At 43.7% G+C, this 18,304-nt stretch overlaps 1 protein-coding gene across 1 annotated transcript in view; it reads left to right on the top strand.

The window, feature by feature from the left end:
* LOC138948722 (cholesterol 7-desaturase nvd-like) overlaps nucleotides 1-17,509 on the top strand; it is a 42,040-nt gene extending 24,531 nt beyond the window's left edge. The window contains exons 2-6 of the mRNA XM_070320330.1: nucleotides 7,406-7,594; nucleotides 9,059-9,237; nucleotides 10,334-10,579; nucleotides 11,307-11,480; nucleotides 12,708-17,509. Of these exons, the coding sequence (XP_070176431.1) occupies nucleotides 7,406-7,594; nucleotides 9,059-9,237; nucleotides 10,334-10,579; nucleotides 11,307-11,480; nucleotides 12,708-12,875 (956 nt within the window). The 3' untranslated portion in view covers nucleotides 12,876-17,509. The remainder of the gene's footprint in view (nucleotides 1-7,405; nucleotides 7,595-9,058; nucleotides 9,238-10,333; nucleotides 10,580-11,306; nucleotides 11,481-12,707) is intronic.
* The last annotated feature ends 795 nt before the right edge of the window (nucleotides 17,510-18,304 follow it).

Genomic DNA, 18,304 nt, shown 5'->3' with positions numbered 1-18,304 from the left:
TCAGAATAATGTGACTGGGTGAGACATGAAGCCTGTGCTGCGACTTCTGTCTTGTGTGTGGCGTACGTTAAATGTCAAAGCAGCACCGCCCTGATATGGCCCTTCGTGGTCGGCTGGGCGTTAAGCAAACAAACAAGCAAACAAACAAACAAACAAACAACCAAACAAAGGAGCGGTCATCTATTGGAATGCATTCAGAGAGGTGACATGTCTCGTTTTGTTACCGTTCCCACGAGATCAGTTACACTTACAGGTGGGTTTTCTCTCTCTCTCTCTTTCTCTCTCTCTCTCTCTCTCTCTCTCTCTCTCTCTCTCTCTCTCTCTCTCTCTCTCTCTCTCTCTCTCTCTCTCTCTCTCTCTCTCTATGTATGTCTTTGTCTGTGTCTCCCTCTGAGTCTCTCCGCTTCTGTCTTTCTATGTCTGTCTCTGTCTATGTGTGTGTGTGTCTCTCTCTCTCTCTCGCTTTAAATTAAATGAAGGCGTGCTCCTTCACAAAATACTTTCCGGCCGTGCACCACGAACTTTCGTTGCAAACTTTAAAGTCAAACCAAACCGAAAGTTTAACGTCCCAATTCCAAGGATAGATCTCTTCAAATCAAGCTTAGCCTATTCTGGTAGCGTCCTGTGGAATTCTCTCCCGGAATTTGTGAGACTCCCAATGAGTCTCAATACTTTCAAAAAACACCTTTCACTGTATTTATTAATGTTAAATTACGAAAAATCACAGTGATGGAAGACTTCGTTTGGTTATATTTTCATTTGTCCAAAGCGTCAGTGTTCATTATATCCACACAAAAACACTCAAAGCTTTAATAACACATTTATTCATGCATGTGTATTCAGCATTGTTTTCACTACGTTACATTATACGACGCTTTATATTTGTGTATAATATGTAATGTGTAAATATTCATATGTTGTTGTTTTTCTCTACCTTTTTTTCTACGTTAATATCTGTGTAAAGTATGTGATTAGATTAGTCCCCTCTCTGGGCGAGGGCTGGTTGAAAAAAAGCTCGTTGTATTGCTTATGCCACAACCCTCGAAAAATAAAATTTGATTTGATTTGATTTGATTTGATTCGCTCTCGCTCTCTCTCTCTCTCTCTCTCATCCGACTCCTGGCACACAGGTCAAAGCAGAGGTTAACTTGAGTGCACGTGTACCTAGCGCTAGCAGGAGGGGGGTGATTCGGGTCAGACTGAGTGGGGTAAAGCACTTTAATTGGTCTTCAGTCTTTGGGTTAGCTTTCAGTGGAGAAGATGCCAACATGAAATTGCACTGTGCTCTACTATTTATTGTCCTTGTCGATCGGACACGAAGAAGGGAAGCTACAATCGCCCCAGGCCATAATTATATACTCTTTGTTTCCTGAGCCTGGACCATTGAGGCGGTTACCTCATAGATCTGTTCATTCTTCAGTTTGTCGGTGTCAAGAGTTATACCCCCATTCCACACAACCGTTCTTTGTCCCGTTCCCGTACCAACCAAGGAATGCTGCCACAACAATGGAACGCTGCGCAAACGGCCGTTTTTTGGCATCTTTCAGCAGCGTCAGTCCGACCATAGTGGCAGCCGTCCTTGGTCGGTAAGGGAACGGGACCTAGAACGGATGTGTGGAATGCGGGTATGACAACTCAGTGTGTGAGAGCGCTACCGTTGCGTTACCGTTGTTTTAAGTTCCTTTAACGATCCAAGCGTTCCGTTACCGATGGGTTGAGGTTCCATTACCGTTCATTCTGATCGGGAGGGGAACGGCTAAAAATTTGAACATGCAGCCCAAACTCAGCCGTCCCTACCGACCCTACCGTTCAAAGCAGTTCCGTTAACGATCAGTTACGTTCATTGCGGTTCTGTCCCGATCCCTCCCGTGCCCGCACCGTTCCTTGGTCGGTACGGGAACGGAACCTAGAACGGTTGTGTGGAAAGGGGGTATAAGACTCGACCACTTGGCTTATGGTGGAGACAGCTGGAAGATCTCTGGATATAATTGAAGAGGAGTAGTCTTCCTTTTAGAAAATGTGTACTCTGCCTTGCAGATTACAAATTTGTGCTGTCGGGGCTGGGTAAAGGGAGTGGAGAGTAAGGGGGTGGGTAAGCGAGGGGTAAGAGAGACGAAAGAGAAAACTGGACAGGGAAAAGTCACTGCCTGAAGTATTCAATAAAGCCACACACACATACAAAAAGAAATGACCACATATGCAGGTTTTCAATTCATATTTTTGCAAAGTATCTGCACAAGCATGTGTGCCTCTGTGAGTATGTTCGTGGCTGCTTTCATGGGGTGCCTGTATGCTCAGGAGTTTGAGGATTTCTTTTATCTCTCTTTTTCTGACACCGTTGATTTAACGTCATTTTTACAGGACAGTTTTTTTTTTCCTTTCAGATATAAGTTGTAGTAGTTTGACCTTATGTTTTAGGACAAGTAGAGCTCGTTCACCAGTAGCAAAGACTCACTCAGTCCGTCAGTGTGCCTGAGTGTGTGTGATGGGGGGGGGGGGGGGGGGGGGGGGCTCTCCCGTGACCGGCCACCTGCAATGTACGCACAGGTTTGCACTGGCCCAAGGGTGTCCGTTCATGAGAGGGACTGCTGTAACAGCAAAACTAGTGTGAAACATAAGTAATCAATTTATCCACTTGACTATATTCACAACAGAGACCTATCACTCTTCTTTGCATGTTTTTATGCCTACGGATTTTCAAATACTCTGCAACACATGTAACCCAAATTCAACATGTGCCCGTACAATACCGCTTCTTTTATGAAAACATTGCTTCGGCCATGTTGATTTTAATCAACCAATTTTCTTGTTATACTTTCTCTCAATCAATTCATGGTTCACGGCGTAAAACTAGGTCAGGGAAGATACATGAAAGGCTGATGGCAAGATGTCACGTGCAGTGACAGTGACATGCATCGTGTTAGCGTCGTGCGCCTGTCAGTGAAAATACAAGGTAGCTACCCCGCCGTTCACTAGTTTCAGGATTTCAAGATTGTATTTATATTTTGCAGGATTTGGGCCGGGGTGGGAGGGGGGGGGGTATTAGAGGCCAGACTGACAATATTAAGTATTTATCGTAGTTGATTCGCATTGCCGGGAAATCGGGCAGACAGGCTTTAAACAATGGAACCTCCCATAACGACCTCTCTTAAAAACGACCCCCTCCGTTTGCCGATCGATTTTCTAGACACGGTAACTAACCTCCGAATGGCGACGCCCTCCTTTTTCAGACGACCGACCTACCAACAAAGGGTCAATGACGACTTTCACCTTATTACCACTGATCGAGTGAGTGTACTGCGTTACCGGCCCCAACCCCTTCTTCTGTTCGGATCGTACAACCGAGGACTAATTCAGTGAAAGACTAGGTCGCTTGCGGTATTGAACACAATTCTATAACCTAGTTAAGCAGTTTAAAGTTTTCATGTTCGTACCACAGTTATTGAACTTCAAGCCAAAATTGAATAAAGAGTGTGTCCATAAGACTGACACTCCTTTTTATTTTTATTTTTTACATTTAGTCAAGTTTTGACTAAATGTTTTAACTTAGAGGGGGAATCGAGACGAGGGTCGTGGTGTATGTGTGTGTGTCTGTCTGTCTGTCTGTGCGTGTGTGTAGAGCGATTCAGACCAAACTACTGAACCGATCTTTATGAAATTTGACATGTGAGTTCCTGGGAATGATATCCCCGGACTTTTTTTTCATTTTTCGATAGATACTTTTGATGACGTCATATCCGGCTTTTTGTAAAAGTTGAGGCGGCACTGTCACACCCTCATTTTTCAATCAAATTGATTGAAATTTTTGTAAAGCAATCTTCGACGAAGGCCGGACTTCGGTATTGCATTTCAGCTTGGTGGCTTAAAAATTAATTGATGACTTTGGTCATTAAAAATTTGAAAATTGTAATAATTTTTTTGTTATATATAAAACGATCCAAATTTACGTTTATCTTATTCTACATCATTTCCTGATTCAAAAAACATATAAATATGTTATATTTGGATTAAAAACAAGCTCTGAAAATTAAACATATAAAAATTATGATCAAAACTAACTTTCCTAAATCGATTTAAAAACAATTTCATCTTATTCCTTGTCGGTTCTTGATTCCAAAAACATATAGATATGATATGTTTGGATTAAAAACACGCTCAGAAAGTTAAAACGAAGAGAGGTACAGAAAAGCGTGCTATGCAGCACAGCGAAACCACTACCGCGCTGAACAGGCTCGTCAGTTTCACTCCGTTATGCACAAGCGGCGGACTACGGTCATTGTGAAAAAAATGCAGTGCGTTCAGTTTCATTCTGTGAGTTCCACAGCTTGACTAAATGTAGTAATTTCGCCTTACGCGACTTGTTTTACAGTCATGTAGGTCTTGGTATTAATTTTTTACAATCAGCTTTGTGTGTGACCATGAGACTAGAGATACTTACGAAAGAGAGTTCAAACTCTGTCATGGGGCGGGGATATAGCTCAGTTGGTAGCGCGCTGGATTTGTATTCAGTTGGCCGCTGTCAGCGTGAGTTCGATCCCAGGTTCGGCGGAAATTTATTTCAGAGTCAACTTTGTGTGCAGACTCTCTTCGGTGTCCGAACTCCCCCCCGTGTACACTACATTGGGTGTGCACGTTAAAGATCCCACGATTGACAAAAGGGTCTTTCCTGGCAAAATTGCTTTGGCACAGTTAATAATTGTCTACCTATACCCGTGTGACTTGGAATAATAGGCCGTGAAAGGTAAATATGCGCCGAAATGGCTGCAATTACTGGCCGTATAAAATTTCATCTCACACGGCATCACTGCTGAGCGCCTAGAACTGTACCCACGGAATATGCGCGATATAAGCCTCATTGATTGATTGATTGATTGATGTAACTCTTATCGCAGCTGATTCAGGCTGATACACCTTAATGAGGTCAATTTTTTGCTTGCGACTCATTTGTAAATGTTACTCACGCTTCTTTTCCAGACCAATTGACATAATGACGGACCTTGACATCATTAGCATCAGCATAAAAATATCTCCATCTCTAATATAATCTCTATTACATGCGCCTCTCTCTCTCTCTCTCTCTCTCTCTCTCTCTCTCTCTCTCTCTCTCTCTCTCTCTCTCTCTCTCTCTCTCTCTCTCTATTGGTGTTTGAATGTTTAACTTCTATAGTGTTTCTGTTTTAGTGTACATTGGTAGTGTTTTGTTTTCTGTGTGTGTCGTCCCAAACGAAAAATGGTAAAATAAGGCCCAGCCTAAAATCTTTATTCTTGTAAAATAAAGCTCAGTCCCAGCCTCTGTCTGTCTGTCTGTCTGTCTGTCTGTCTGTCTGTCTGTCTGTCTGTCAGTCTGTCTGTCTGTCTGTCTGTCTGTCTGTCTGTCTGTCTGTCTGTCTGTCTGTCTGTCTGTCTGTCTGTCTGTCTGTCTGTCTGTCTCTCTCTCTCTCTCTCTCTCTCTCTCTCTCTCTCTCTCTTTCAATCGCTCTGCTGTTTTATCGCTGAGGGTAATCTGACAACAAATTGAAACTTGAATTATACATGTTGTGAAATTGTTTATTACACCAACAAACATCAATAGAAACACGGGTTTTCTGGGCGTGCTTGCTTTTCGGCGATGCATGATGAACATTAAGACAGACTGGATCCGTTTGTAATTGTTATACCCTCATTCTGGACACACACACACACACACACACACACACACACACACACACACACACACACACACAATTGTTTTGTGTTTGCTTTGTCGAAGTTGGATAAACAAGGAAGGGGGAGGGCAAACGTGGAGGTGGGGGTGGGGGTGGGGGGATTGAGAGAGGAAAGGGTTAGGGGAGACATAGCCCAAAGAAGTTGGAAGGGGAGATAGATCATAGGCAGCCGACGTTAGGGGGTGGGGGGGGGGGGGGGTATGAAGGAAAAGGAGATAAGGGGACTAGGGTTTGGAGGTGTTGTAAATATTCTCCACATAATACCTGCCCCTGCAAGCACCATCAAGTCTCTCCAATTAGAGCCCCCCACCCCCATTCCCTCCCTCAGATTGACTGAATGTTTGAACAATGCCTGAAGCAACTTGCTCTGCCATTATTTGGTTTTGTTTCTTTCTTTCTTTGCCTTGTTGTTGTTGATTGCTTGAATTGGTGGTGGTGGTGGGGGGGTGTGTGTGTGTGTGTGTGTGTGTGTGTGTGTGTGTGTGTGTGTGTGTGTGTGTGTGTGTGTGAGTGTGTGTGTGTGTGTCGTCGCGTGCGTTTGTGCGTGCGCGTGCGCGCGCGTGTGTGTGTGTGTGTGTGTGTGTGTGCGAGTGTGTATGTGTGTATACTATTATATAGTTTTACAATTATATACAATAATGACGGGCTTTGCACAATGATTTTTTGTTTTCCGATCGTTCTTTTGCTCTGTATACATTAACACGACGACTACAGTGGAACCCCCTTTTTAAGACTTCCTCCCTTTTAAGACCTTGCTTTCTCAGTCGCAATCTCTGTACATCATAGTCTACCCCCATTTTAGACTCCCTCCTGTAAAGATCTGATATTCTCAGATTGTTTGAGGTCGGCTTAAGAGGGGGGGGGTTCTACTGGACTGTCAATGAGCACCACTGCTGTGCAATCGACCTGTGTGCAATTACAGTTTATCCTACCACATACGCGAGAGAGACACTCGTGAGATAATAATCGTTCAAATCACACGTGTGTATATCATGTAAATGAGGTCATGTCAAGCAAGTCTGGCAAGAGACCTGTTTTTTCCACTGCTTTTGATGCCAAAGTCAACGAGACAAACGTCATTATAGAAGAAAAAAAAAATTGCGCTCGCTAATTACCCTCGATGAAATTTTAGAACTAACACGTCACGCCACACTTTCAGAGTGACGTTTCTTTGCTTTGACGTAATAGATTGCACGAGGCTTTAGAAGAGATCGAGGTTCCAAAACAAGCGTCTTCAATTTAGCTGCCTCGACTGCAGGACATGTTCAGTAAAATACACGTAAGTACAGTATGTAGGATAAACAGAATACTACATGGCTTGCTGTTTTGTACCAGATTTACACTCGTTGTTTTTTCAAATAGTGAACAGCTCGCTTTCGCTCGCAGTTCAATATTTAAAAAAAAACCTCGTGTAAATCTGGTACGACACAGCAAGCCATGTAGTATTCTCTATGTTCTAGATGGTCGAACGTGTAGCAAAGACCTGTACGTGTACGTGTAGATATTGCGTCACCCGTGACTCACTTTTTTTCTCCAATGTTCCAAATGCATACGTTGTTTTGCTACCACCAAGACTGCAGATCTTGGCAAATGCGTGACGTAAAAACTAGATTTGATGACGTTACCCGTACACGTTCCCGTACACGTCCTGAAAAGTGCTGATCTAGATCTTGCTATTGTCAATGTGTGGCTATGTGCAGGTCTCAACCTGGCGGTGTTCCGTGACGACTACGGCGTGGCGCACGTGCTGGACGCCTACTGTCCGCACATGGGGGCCAACCTGGGGGCCGGGGGCAGGGTCAAGGGCAACTGTCTGGAGTGTCCCTTCCACGCGTGGCGCTTCAGGGGGGAGGATGGACGCTGCACGCACATTCCCTACAGCGACAAAGGCAAGTGTCCTGTTGGTTTGTCTGTTTGCTTTTAAAAAAAAAATTTTGTTAAATATTGTCAGGTACAGTTTTTTTAAATTTTTTATTATTATTATTATTTTTTTTTTAGCGTTGTAAAACAAGCATAAAGGAGGCTATTCCTGTCGATAAGTCGGAGTTCTAGTTGATGAAGATGTGATTTCTGTTTGTTAGTGTGTTCTGTTTTTCTTTTGTTGTTTAATTAAGTTCACTGTTTGCTGTGCCTGCGTGCGCTCCCATTGTGCGTGTGACTTAATTGTGTATTTTTGTTTGCTTAAACGCCCTATGGGCCTAAAGCCGAAAATAAAACCTTGAAACCTGAAGCCTTGACAAAGGCAAGTGTCTGTGGGCGAAGGACAGAGAGTTCTATGTAACTCTTATCGTCTCAGTCCGAACCGGCCTCTAATTGTTCGATCATTCAGCATTGACCGTTTGGTACTGTGTCCGAGCTCTTCCTCTTCTGTGCTTAATCTTTTGAAACACGCTTTAAATTAAAAACATTTTCTTGTTGCAACGCAAGGTTCTAAAGTGTCCCTAAGTAGTCGTCAGCATTTTCTAACCAGTAAAACATTGAGTTAAAAAATAAGAAGAAATAAACCCCGCCTTATATCCTGAACGGTTTTTGTGCTTCCAAATGAATTGTATGTTTTGTTTGTTTGTTTGTTTTGTTTGTGTGTTTTCTTTGTTTGTTGTTTTTGAGTCACTTGAGAAAAAGTGACTCTATGTAATCGGTCAGTGTTAGTCTGTCCGGCCGGCCGTCCGTAGACACCACCTTAACGTTGGACTTTTCTCGGAAACTATCAAAGCGATCGGGCTCATATTTTGTTTAGTCGTGACCTCCAATGACCTCTACACTTTAACGATGGTTTCGTTGACCTTTGACCTTTTTCAAGGTCACAGGTCAGCGTCAAAGGAAAAATTAGACATTTTATATCTTTGACAAAGTTCATCGGATGTGATTGAAACTTTGTAGGATTATTCTTTACATCAAAGTATTTACATCTGTAGCCTTTTACGAACGTTATCAGAAAAACAAGGGAGATAACTAGCCTTTTCTGTTCGGCAACACACAACTTAACGTTGGGCTTTTCTCGGAAACTATAAAAGTGACCGGGCTCAAATTTTATGTGAACGTGACTCATTGTGTTGTGAATAGCAATTTCTTCCTGTCCATCTGATGCCTCATATAATATTCAGAACTGCGAAAGTGACTCGATCGAGCGTTTGCTCTTCTTGTTTCAGTTTGTGTTCTTTTTCGACATAGGCCTGATTGAAGTTTTGAACAATGCCACACTGATTTTTGTGCACTGATCAAGTTACTGATTTGCATCAGATCTACATGTATGTAGTCCTTGTGACAAAACCCCTTTACCACCTTACCCACCATCCCCAGAAAAAAAAAGTCAACAAAATTCATGGTGATTATTTTTCTGCTTTTCTGAACAGTGCCGGAAATAGCCAAAGTGAAGTCGTGGCCAGTGACGGAGGTGAACGGGTGGCTGTACATGTGGTATCATGCAGAAGGCTTGGACCCTACCTGGAAGCTGCCGGAGATCGAGGAGATCAGCAACGGCAGCTGGGTGTATCGGGGCAGGACGGAGCACATGGTCAACGCTCACATTGAGGTGCGTTCCACGGGGAGCTGTGTGAAAGTTGGGGTTGCATAGGGGGCTGCGTGAAAGGCTGAGCGTGACACATCTTCATTGGAGTTGCATAGGGGGGTTCGTGAAAGGCTGAGCGTGACACAGCTCCATTGGGGTTGCACAGGGGGCTTCGTGAAAGGCTGAGCGTGACACAGCTCCATTGGGGTTGCACAGGGGGCTTCGTGAAAGGCTGAGCGTGACACAGCTCCATTGGGGTTGCATAGGGGGCTTCGTGAAAGGCTGAGCGTGACACAGCTCCATTGGGGTTGCACAGGGGGCTTCGTGAAAGGCTGAGCGTGACACAGCTCCATTGGGGTTGCATAGGGGGCTTCGTGAAAGGCTGAGCGTGACACAGCTCCATTGGGGTTGCACAGTGGGCTTCGTGAAAGGCTGAGCGTGACACAGCTCCATTGGGGTTGCATAGGGGGCTTCGTGAAAGGCTGAGCGTGACACAGCTCCATTGGGGTTGCACAGGGGGCTTCGTGAAAGGCTGAGCGTGACACAGCTCCATTGGGGTTGCACAGGGGGCTTCGTGAAAGGCTGAGCGTGACACAGCTCCATTGGGGTTGCACAGTGGGCTTCGTGAAAGGCTGAGCGTGACACAGCTCCATTGGGGTTGCATAGGGGGCTTCGTCGGAAAGGCTGAGCGTGACACAGCTCCATTGGGGTTGCATAGGGGGCTTCGTGAAAGGCTGAGCGTGACACAGCTCCATTGGGGTTGCACGTCAAAGGCTGAGCGTGACACAGCTCCATTGGGGTTGCACAGAGAAGTTTCGGGTTGCACAGGGAGCTTTGTGAACGGCTGAATGTGACACAGCTCTGTTATGGTTGCACATGGAAGTTTGGGGTTGTACAGGGAAGTTTTGTTGAAGGCTGAACATGACACGCCTCCATTCGGATTGTACAGGAAAGTTTGTGGGCTGAACTAGACAGTCAGCTCCATTGGGGTTGTACAGGCAGCTTTGTGAAAGGCTGAGCGTGTCACAGCTCCATTGGAGTTGCAGAGCGAGGGAGGTTTGGGGTTTGTTAACACCATGAGACACAAACTGAGTCTAAGTCAAGGTGTACGGTGTTGCAGGAGATCCCGGAGAACGGAGCGGACGTGAGTCACCTGGGCCACGTGCACGGCCCCATCATTGCGGCGGGCATTGACCTGCGCTACATGTGGAGCAAGCTGTGGTCCTTTGCTCAGCACCACTGGACAGCCGGGTGGGAGCCGATGTCAGCACCTGAGGCACACGTTGGTCAGCTCCGCCTGGAGCACGGCATCTCCCTCTTCGGCGTGCGGATGCCCTTCCTCGACCTCTACGTTACGGCTAAACAGGTGGGTCTGTAAGCTGAGTCAGTTTTTTCCTGGCATGTGGCTACTTGCACGAAACTGTTTGTTTTTGAGTCGTGCTGGGCTTCGCGGAATTCCTTTGACTGAGATTCCTCTTTTTGTACAGTGGAACCGAACTTCCTTTGAGATTCCTCTTTTTGTACAGTGGACCCCCCCCCAACTTAAGACTCCCTCCCTTTCAAGACCCGGTTTACTCAGATTTTCTGTTCATAACCTCTGTAAATATACCCCCCATTTTAAGACTCCCTGACCTTTTGAATAAGATCTGATTTTCTCAGATTTTTGGAGGTCTTGAATGGGGGGTTCGACTATACTGTGTGTGTGTGTGTGTGTGTGTGTGTGTGTGTGTGTGTGTGTGTGTGTGTGTGTGTGTGTGTGAGACTGAGAGAGAGAGAGAGAGAGAGAGAGAGAGAGAGAGAGAGAGAGAGAGAGAGAGAGTGTGTGACAGGTATTCATCAAATCAAAGTCTGGCAATGTTATCTGACATCTTTATTTGTAAAACAATGTCTGATGGCTGATTTTGTAATTATTATGAACATTGTCAACTGTTTTTGTGACATTGTTGTTGTTATTCCTCAAAGGGCTTACACTTACAGGATTAAACTTCAATCTTGTGTGACGTAATTACGACTTAGTTTCATATGTGTGTGTGTCTGTATTAAGCCTCAACGTTTATATGTGTGTGTGTGTGTGTGTGTGTGTGTCTGTACAGATTGGTCCCGGTGTGGTGTACCTGATGTTTGAGAGCGTGTTTGGTCGGGGGATGTTCATCCACAACCTGACTCCGGTGGAGCCCATGGTACAAAAGATGGTGCACAACATCTACGTCAGCTGGACCATGCCCGTCCCCATCGCCAAGTTCTACATGCTGGGCGAGGCTCTGCAGGTCAGTACATGCACCCTCTCCATCAGTGTGTGTTTGTCAGTGTGTATGTGTGTGTGTGTGTGTGTGTGTGTGTGTGAGTGAGAGAGAGAGAGAGAGAGAGAGAGAGAGAGTTTGTCTGTGTATGTGCCGGTATATGTGTGTTTGTGTGTGTGCGAGTCAGTGTGTGGGTGACAGTGTGTGTGTGTGTGGGGGAGTGTGTGTGCATGCGTGTGTGTGAGTTTGTGTTTGTTGATGTGTGTGTGTGCGCGAGTATGTACACGGTAACGGTGTGTGTTTATTGTGCGTGTGTATATATGTGTGTGAGAGTATTTGTGTGTGTGTGTGGGGGGGGGGGGGGAGAGTGTTTGTGTGTGTAGGCATGTGTTAATGTATTTGTGCACATGTGTTTGTGTGTGATATATCTGCACACCTGAATGACGGTGGTGTGTGTATGGTGGGAGTGTCTATGAGCCTTTCAATTCAATTCAAATCGAGTCAATTCAATAAAACTTTATTATCCGATTCCATGTTACGAAGTTGACGTACTTTAAAACCCTGTGTGTGCGTTTGCTTGCCTGTGTGGTGTGGTGGGTTGGGGTTGGCAGTTAAGGGGTCAATTCTGTTGTGGCAGTGTTGTACAGTGGAACCCTCCTTTAAAGACCTCCAAAAGTCTGAGAAAATCAGGTCTTAACAAGGAGCAAGTCTTACAATGGGGGTACATTTACAGAGGTTATGGGCGGGGATGTAGCTCAGTCGGTAGCGCGCTGGATTTGTATCCAGTTGGCCGCTGTCAGCGTGAGTTCGTCCCCACGTTCGGCGAGCGATTTATTTCTCAGAGTCAACTGACTTTGTGTGCAGACTCTCCTCGGTGTCCGAACACCCCCCGTGTGTACACGCAAGCACAAGACCAAGTGCGCACGAAAAAGATCCTGTAATCCATGTCAGAGTTCGGTGGGTTATAGAACCACGAAAATACCCAGCATGCTTCCTCCGAAAGTGGCGTATGGCTGCCTAAATGGCGGGGTAAAAACGGTCATACACGTAAAAGCCGGTGGGAGTTTCAGCCCATGAACGAACAAACAAAAACAGAGGTTATGAATAGAAAGACTAAGTAAACAGGGTCTTGAAAGGGAGAGAGTCTTCAGTAAATAAGGGGGGTGGGTTTCACTGTATTGTAGACAGTTTACTGTTTGCAGATATATTTTGTATGAACGTACAGTGAATAAGGAATAAACATTGTGTGGGCAGGTGGAGCGCGACGTCATGATATGGAACAACAAACAGTACGAAAGCAAGCCATTGTTCGTCAAGTCCAAGGAAGACGGTCTGATATCCAAACACAGGCGCTGGTATTCTCAGTTCTACAGCGAAAATTCACCGAGACTGCAGTTCAAAACAGATTCTGTTGACTGGTAGTTGGCTGGCCTGATCGAGTCAACATGAACTCTATGCTGTTCCAGTTTGGCCATATGTTTTAAATGCTGAAAGAATTCACATCATTTTATGCTATCATATTATGTGTGCGATCCATATCTTTTAATGAAATTGACACTCGACTGCGATGACACATGTGTATATATATATATATTTATATATGTACATCTATTTATAAAAATGTATCATGCGTACTTGTTAGTCTTTTCATGACTTTAACAGGTCTCTTACTGTCCAAGAGAGGACTTTGTCCAGTATTGTACTTGCTGACTGGCTCTTAGTCGTACCCTCGCGACAACTTTGACTCCCCAAAAATGCCACCCATACAAATGCTAATAACTTCTGGTTATGTTCAACGAATTAATTTATGTTTGGTGTACATTAACTTCAGCTTATGTGCGATACCATACATCACAAAGTTTCACATGTTTGGGTCAAATGGTCTGATTTTTGTGCTCTTTTAAAAAAGGTAACCAAATTCAGGGATCGACTCAACAGTAGGAGGTTCGACGTTGAGTGGTGGCCACACTCGCCCAATTTAATCCCTTCAGATTGGATGGGATTGATTTCTTCAGGTCACTGATGATCTATGTTTTTGAATACTTGGACCTTCAGATATTCCAAAAGGTAAAAGTCTGGAAGGTTTAAAGTGGGTGAGAGTGGGCACTGCTCAATGTCAAATTAAGTCGATCACTGAAGGGGCACAAAAGTCAGAACAATTAACCTACACATTTGAAACTTGGTGATAAGATCATGCATCAGCTGCAGTTAATGTCCAACAAATATGAAGTAATTCGCTCAACATATGATTTTAGTAGCTATAGAGAGAGAAATCTAAGTTTTACGCCCTCACGGCAAAACTATTGGGGGGATTGTTCCTGGGTTTTACCCCGACTTTAGATGAGATACACAAGTGTGTGCGTGTTTAGGTGGTATCAGCCAACTGCACTTATGGCAGAATGACCGAGGTCTTTTACGTGCCACTGTGGTGACACAGGGTGGGACATGGCTTCTGTCTCTGGGTCTGCACATAATGTTGACCCGTGTCCGTCCTGGCCCGGATTCGAACCGGCCCGGTTAGTAGCTAGTATAGGTTATTAACGTTTTTATGGTTGGCATTTTTGGGGGTCACCAATTGTACTTAAAACTGACTCGGCTGAATGATGGCATTGGTTAGACCATAGACCATTTATCCTGGACCGCCAACTAGCTCTCTCTCCGCTCTTTCTCTCTATTACGAGGTAGCGCCTCTCGCATTTAGGAACCTAACGCTTACATGGTCTTTCAGAAATCAGGGGGATGTCATATCCGGTGTCGATTGTAAACATGGACGAAGTTGCCGAGGTAAGTTCTGAAAATGCTAAAATAAACTCAGCAAAAGTGCATATGGAATATGTTTTTTGATGAGTTTTGTTAAGTTTAGTTTGGAGTTTTGGAAAATCCAGTTCATTGTCACCTCCCATTGTCACAAATAACTGGAGCGTGCTTTCTTTTCACTGTCTTCGAATCGCTGGCCTTTCAAACCGGACGTCACGCGCCCCTGAAAGTCGAGAGTCGTAACCTCGAAGGGTCACGTGACGAGTTGGCGGTCCAGGCTATTTGATCTTTGGTGAGACAGAAGCTTGAACGTTTCTCGACCAGCAACTCCAGAGATGCGATAATCAAACATCCCAATTAGACACCTGTTGTACAGTTTTTCTGTATCTAAAGTGTTAAAATGGTATTTGATGAATGCTATTCATCAGATTTTTGTACCAATATGCAACACATTATATACCTGTTAAGTCCGTTTAAAAAAATATGTGTACTGTGGTACATGGAACGATACTTGAAAACTGCATATATTTTACGATGAATACGTATATTCAGGGAACATGTCTCTGAAAACATGAACTTTTTGAGGGAATATACATAATTCCTTGAAATGTTAGCGAAATGTTCACTGAAAATACTAACTTTGTTTTTAAATAGTTATCCTGATTTGTTTAACAAGTGGTTGACTTATATATTATGTATATAATTATACCCTATGAGATGTTTTGAGTTATATTGTGTGTGAGAGTGTTGTTGTTGAAGTATGTGTGGTCATCTCAGTAATGATCAAATTACTCAAAGTTTAACCGGAAGAATTACCGGTAGGTTAAAGGTGTGCTAGCTGTTGTGATCCTACAGTGGAACCTTCATTTTAAGACCCTCCATTTTAAGACTCTCTCCTTTTTAAGACGTGATTTCGTTAGATTTTTGGAGGTCTTATAAAGGGGTTTCCACTGTATATATACTCTGACTGTGATGGAAAGATAGTAAAAATAAATGCTGTTTTGATCATATCAATGTACAAATGAACTACAACTTCTTTTTCATGAGTAAAATAATTTCAAAGTTTTACTGCTGTTATGAAACTTTTTTTTAAATGTTTACGGGTCAGGCAAAATTTCCTTTTGTGAATGTTAAAATAAAATAGCATTTAAACTTCACCTGCTGTGTCAGGTACTGTAGCATTTAATCGTAGGCCTAGTTTTCTTACTTGCAGGAGGACGTCGGCCAGGCGTTAGCCAAAAGTAACTTTAGACTGAATGTTTCTCCGCCAATTTCAAGCGGTACAATTATCTTAAGGGAGAAAAGCATGTCAAGATCTTGCAGCTGAAGCAGATTTGTGATGTAATTTGATTGATTTTACCCCAAATTTGATTTATTCGAAAACGCACCGAGCGGTTTAATAAGAAAAGAACTATTTTGCGTTGAAGCTAATTTCAAACTCAAAATACAATTTCTCATCACGAACTGGAATCCAAGGGGGAATAAATGGTCCAGAGTTTGATCAGCAGCACTTTTGGAGGGAGGGGAAGTCAGTATCAGGGGTTGACACTAACTTATTTGGCCTGGGGCCACACTGGCCCCAGAGATGGAAATTGCTGGGGCGGAAAACAAAAATCTGGGGCCCACTCTCAGTATTCACGTGCGGCAATGCATTGTTTGTTTTTCTTCATCGTACTGAAGCCAGGGAAATTCTTTCAACCATTTGACATTGAAATTACGACAGAGCTTCGCGCTTTTGGCTGCATCGGTCTCCTTTTTTTGTTTCTCTCCACCCTGTTCTTCATCTTCATTTCCAGGTCTTTTTACACCAGGGATGTGTCGCCACATTTTGCGTTTGGCATTTGAAGGCGATACTTATCTCTCACGCTAAAGAGCGCAATCTGGGAGTTATTTCCCTTGCGGCATTGTCCTTCGACGATTTCAATGTTGTTTTTTTCTTTTACTGCGGCATTGATCGTAACGCAAATTTCAGTGACGACTATGACTGGCGATTTTTAGTGATTGGGTCTGGCATTAGAAATTTCGGTTTGTCATTGTTGGAATTTATCCTAGGGCGGAGTGGGCCCCAAGCTTCGGCAATAATTGGGGCGGAACACAAAACTCTGGGGCGTTCCGCCCCCCGCCCCCGCTAGTGTCGAACCCTGAGTATTAAGTTTGTGTGAGATAAACAAAGCCGGCTGACGTCCTCCCTGTAGCTGCATGTAGTTTTCTCAAGACATGCCAAAAAATGAAATGAAATGAAATGGTTTTTTCTTCTTTTTGGTTTTTTTTTTTTAACCTCAGTTGCATGCAGGTTTGCTACTACAATTATTTTTTGCCTTTTTGTGTGTGTGTGTTTGTGTGTGTGTGGCTGGCTTGGAGCAAACCTTCTTAATAGGTCTTTTCTTAGTCAAGAAATGAAATGAAATGTGATGTGTGTGGGTGTATGCGTTTTATTCATTCCTTCCCTCCGTCCCAAGGTTTCCGCAATTCTCTTATCTTCTTTCATCTCTCAATTAAGCTGTGTCAATTGTTGAATGTGCTGATTTTAGGAAATGGTTTGCTCGAATATCAAGTTCTCCCCAAAAGGGAAATCGATCTTAGACTGGACTGGATTTGTTTGCTCTGAAGCTCAAATCTGCAGAAAATAGGGAATAAACTCATTCATATATAAGATCTGCATCCTACTATTGCCACCCTTTATACGCAGCCTCCCTTGTGGCAGTGTGCACAGCGTATATATATGCTACATACGTCAATTAAGGCTGATGAGCACCTCAAAACCACCCCATGTTAGCCTTGATATGCACAGCTCTGCTTGAAAAAGACAATTTTTGGAAATAACTTCTATGGGTTTGTATGGGTTCATTTGTGTACCAGAGCATGTGTTTCCGACAGAGCTTGTGATTGGTCCATCCTTTGTTTGTCGGAGGTTTTGCAAGAAAAGGTGTCTCTCCCACAACTGATACAAACCCGACGGTGTTATTTTCGGAATCCGCCTATAACAAAGGAAAATTCAGAGCCCATTCAGCTATATCTGCAAGTGATCTGTGTGAAACAGTAGAGGTCTATCTGACTTATCACAATTAGACCTGGGAAAGCATCATGCAGACAGACCAACAGTTGAACAAAGAGAGTAAGAGTCAAAAACTGCTGTGCCAAAGTGATACGCTTACTTGTATCAATTTTATCCCAAATGCCCTGCCATGGTATTTCAATGTTTTCTTTTCCTGTGAATTTGATGTCTTAACTATTGCTTTGATTAATAATATTAGTATTCTGTGAGTTTGCGTTGAAAATAAAGGAGCTTGCTCAAAGTTATGAAACTGTCAGTCAACAAACACTAGAGTGTGCGAGAGAGTAACTGAAATAATAAGACAAGAAGCAGAATATTAGCGTTTGTAGGACAGACCATGCAGAAGGTTGGAAGGATGTACACACAGGCTTGAGGTACATGAGTGTATATTCATGTGTGTGTATGTAGGTTTAACACTTTCTACCCCACCTATGTTGACCAAATTTTTTTTTTAGCCGAGACCAGCTGTGCTGTCACTCAGATTTGTAGTAACTGTGTAGAAACTGTGCAGCAACACGCTGGAATGCAGGCGTTAGATGGACGTTACAGGAAGCGACTGAAGCTAACAGTCTGAGGGGATATATCCGTACCTGGTCAGATAGAGCCATATGAGTGGGTACGGATATATATATATATCCGTACCTGGGAGACAATGAGTCAAAGAGTGTGTGTGGCAGGAGTTACAAAGGTAATCAATAGGGATGCACAGACAGCTAAAGCACACACACACACACACACGCGCACACGCCATTTTCGCTGTTGCGGAGTAGCCAAATTGTTCGTTCCACATATTAAGTAGCAGATTACATTGACTTAGTTGTCAATTTCATGAAATAGACAAAAACAGAAGCCCTATCACAAATTGTCCGACTTCATAGATTTGGCAATGTTTGGCAAGTTTTACGACCAGCAATCTGAGAAAATCAGGTCTTAAAAAGGAGGGAATCTTAAAATGGAGGTAACCTTACAGATTATGAACACAAAATCTGAAAAAATAGGGTCTTAAAAGGGAGGGAGTCTTGAATCAGGGGGGGGGGGG

This window comes from Littorina saxatilis, linkage group LG15, assembly GCF_037325665.1.
Source record: "Littorina saxatilis isolate snail1 linkage group LG15, US_GU_Lsax_2.0, whole genome shotgun sequence".
Lineage (NCBI taxonomy): Eukaryota > Metazoa > Mollusca > Gastropoda > Littorinimorpha > Littorinidae > Littorina > Littorina saxatilis.
Note: the sequence above shows the minus strand (reverse complement) of the source record. Positions and strands in the feature narration are given on the sequence as shown.